A 3,202-nucleotide genomic window follows, 5' to 3' on the forward strand; every position below is an offset into this window, starting at 1 on the left:
TATACACACTATACTACACACTACACACTATATACTATCTACACACTATACTACACATATACACACTACACACAGAGAAGAAGAGGAGCTCTGCAGACAATACACAGAGAAGTAGACCACGCTACACAGCAGGTACACACACAAATACATTATAATACACACTATACTACACACTATACTTCACACTACACACTATACACTATACTATACACTATACTCACACACACTATACACAGAGAGAAGTGGACCACGTCACACAGCAGGTACACACCAAATACACACTATACACACTATACACTATATTGTTATTATATTACACATTATTACACACAGAGAATTAGATTATTATACAGCAGGTACACAATACATAATACACACTATACACTCATACACACTACACACTACACACACTACACACAGAGAGACTGACCATACACAGCAGGTTATACTACACACTATACACACTATACACACTATATTATTATTATATTATTATTATTATTATTATTATTATTATTATAACACATTATCCATGCAATACACTATACACACTATAACACACACATACACTATACACACTATATTATTATTATACATTATTATTATATACACACAATACACAATACACAATACACTATGCACTATACACACAATACACACTATACACACTATACACTATACACACAATACACATTACACACACTATACACACTATACACACTACACACTATACACTATACACACTATACACTATACACACTATACACTACACACTATGCACACAGGTCACCTGCTCATTGTTGTCATTGATCCAGGTGGACAGGCTGCAGAAGGACGTGCAGAGTCAGGATGCATCCTGTGAGGAGGCCTGTCGGAGGTGAGACCCCTGCAGGGACTCTGTGGTTATTCCTTCTTATCTTTGCATCACATTTGTAATTTATGAAGTGATTTTTTCTTTTTTCTAATTGTCCAAATCCAAACAGATGTCAAGAACTGCAGATGTGTGCAGAGAAGACACAAAGGACACTGATGAAACTGACCAAGGTTAATGTGCTTTACTGTCTGTTAACATGTGGATTATTTATTTGTAATATATATTCATTTCTACTCATATATCAGCTGTTTTTAGCCCTTGAATTTACATTATTCATGGTCTCAAATAAAGTTTATGTTTTCCCAATTGGAAAAAATTCAGATTCAGCATTTGGATTCACCGATTGCTTATTAAAAGACTGATGGTTGTGGTTCAGTGTTGACAGTGAGGTGATCCATTCAGTTACATTACATTACATTACAGTACATTACATTACATTACATTACAGTCATTTAGCAGACGCTTTTATCCAAAGCGACTTACAGGAAGTGTATTCAACATAGGTATTCAAGAGAACTACTAGTCACCAGAAGTCATAAGTGCATCTCCTTTCTTAAACAAGCATCTTAAAGCATAAACCAGAGCAAAAGTACAATAAGTGAAACAAACTAATATGAATACAATAAGTGAAACAAACTAATATGAATACAATAAGTGAAACAAACTAATATGAATATAATAAGTGCAGCAAACTAATACGAATATAATAAGTGCAACAAACTAATATGAATAGAGGAAGGCTCAGGGTCGTACTTCTTGAAGAGAGGGGACCTCTGAGCGACAATGACAGGAATATGACAACATTTACACACTGCTGTACATTATTAATTAAATAATAGATAAAACACCATTTTCAAAGCCAATATGTAAATGAGCCCCATAAGAACTTACCGATCTTGTATTGTTCTGTAGATTCCCTCACGCTTGACGTTGTCTTTTGTTTCTTGGTTTTCCAGGCGGATGAGCTGGCTCCGGTGGGGAACTACGACCAGAGGAAGCAGGAAGAGGAGACACGACTGCAGAACATCCTGGAGCGTTTGAACACCCTCTATCTGGAGCTTTCACCACCAGGACCCAGCTCTGCTGCCGGGTCAGTGAGCGGAGAGTTACCTGCAGAAAGAAAACAGACATGACCGCGGTCATTAGTGACAGCTGTGGATGAGAGCAGCAGAAACAAGTTTTTTTAGCTCAATATCATTTCTATATTTAGAATATTTTCACCTCTTTACTTTTCCGTATCCTATCCTCCCTTCAAGACACAAGACTCCTTTGGCAAAACCAGTAATTTTACCTCATAGAACACAGGAGTTACTGGTTTTTTATCAGACTCAATCAGTTAATTTAATTATGTGATTGTATGACTTTTGGATCAGAACTAAAGTGGCGTCTTCAGTTCATTTCTGTTGGTTCTCCTGTCTGCTTCTCCAAACTTGGAGTGTAACAACGCCATCAAGTTAGTGTAGGTGATACGTCAGGTCACGTGGAAGAAAAGATTTGGACGGCCTTTAAAACATATGTACTTCAACAAAAATGTGATTGTAGGGATTTTAAAACCTAACGAACTCCAGTGGGAAGCTACGGTCTGATATAGAACAAATACAAAATAACAGCAAACAATAGATCTACCTTTTAAATTCATCACATCCAGTTAGTTTGAACTTTGACGCTCAGTGTTTTTGAGGTTTAAGAAGTAAAAACAAAGAACGTATCTTTTCATGTCACCATGTTTTGATCCACAGAGATGTTTCAAAGGAAGATAACGAGGAGGACGATGAAGACGAAGACAGCAGCGACGACAGTGATGCTGAAGGCGATGAAGAAGATGAGAAACAAACTGTGAAGCCTGACATCTACACAGCGCTCAGTGACTTCAGAGGAGAACAGGAAGGAGATCTGTCGGTTCAGGTGAAGCACTTCCTGTTTCAGACACAGAGAAAAAACACAGACATTTATTTATTCTTTACGCATCAAAACTTATTTTATTTTAAATTATTAACAGAAGAAATTGTTTCATTATGAGCAGATTTTGTTAGTAATACATCAGTGATCAGTGAAGGTATGTGTCTGTTCTCAGAGAGGGGAGGTGTTGAGGATCATCAGGAGGACAGCAGATGGATGGTGGCTCGCTCAGGACGCAAAAGGCAACAGAGGAGTGGTTCCAAAAACCTACCTGAAGGTGAAACAAGCTGCTGAACGTCTGCGTCACATTAAACCTCCTTTGTCTTGTTACTTTAATCTGGTGAAACTCGAAATCTTTGGCAGTTTCTGTCGGCGATTCTGACTCAAATAGCTGGAGCAGATATCTGTGATAAAGGTGCTTTATGGTCT

At 37.6% G+C, this 3,202-nt stretch overlaps 1 protein-coding gene across 1 annotated transcript; it reads left to right on the plus strand.

Moving 5' to 3' along the window:
* Positions 1-242: 242 nt before the first annotated feature.
* Positions 243-3,050, plus strand: LOC129115805 (nephrocystin-1-like; the record flags this gene model as incomplete). Its single annotated transcript, XM_054627054.1, has 6 exons — positions 243-263; positions 816-877; positions 984-1,044; positions 1,831-1,964; positions 2,614-2,779; positions 2,949-3,050. Coding segments are annotated over exons 3-6 (447 nt in total), but the record flags the coding sequence as incomplete, so codon positions are not given.
* Positions 3,051-3,202: the final 152 nt, after the last annotated feature.

This window comes from Anoplopoma fimbria, unplaced genomic scaffold (assembly GCF_027596085.1).
Source record: "Anoplopoma fimbria isolate UVic2021 breed Golden Eagle Sablefish unplaced genomic scaffold, Afim_UVic_2022 Un_contig_12517_pilon_pilon, whole genome shotgun sequence".
Taxonomy (NCBI): Eukaryota; Metazoa; Chordata; class Actinopteri; order Perciformes; family Anoplopomatidae; genus Anoplopoma; species Anoplopoma fimbria.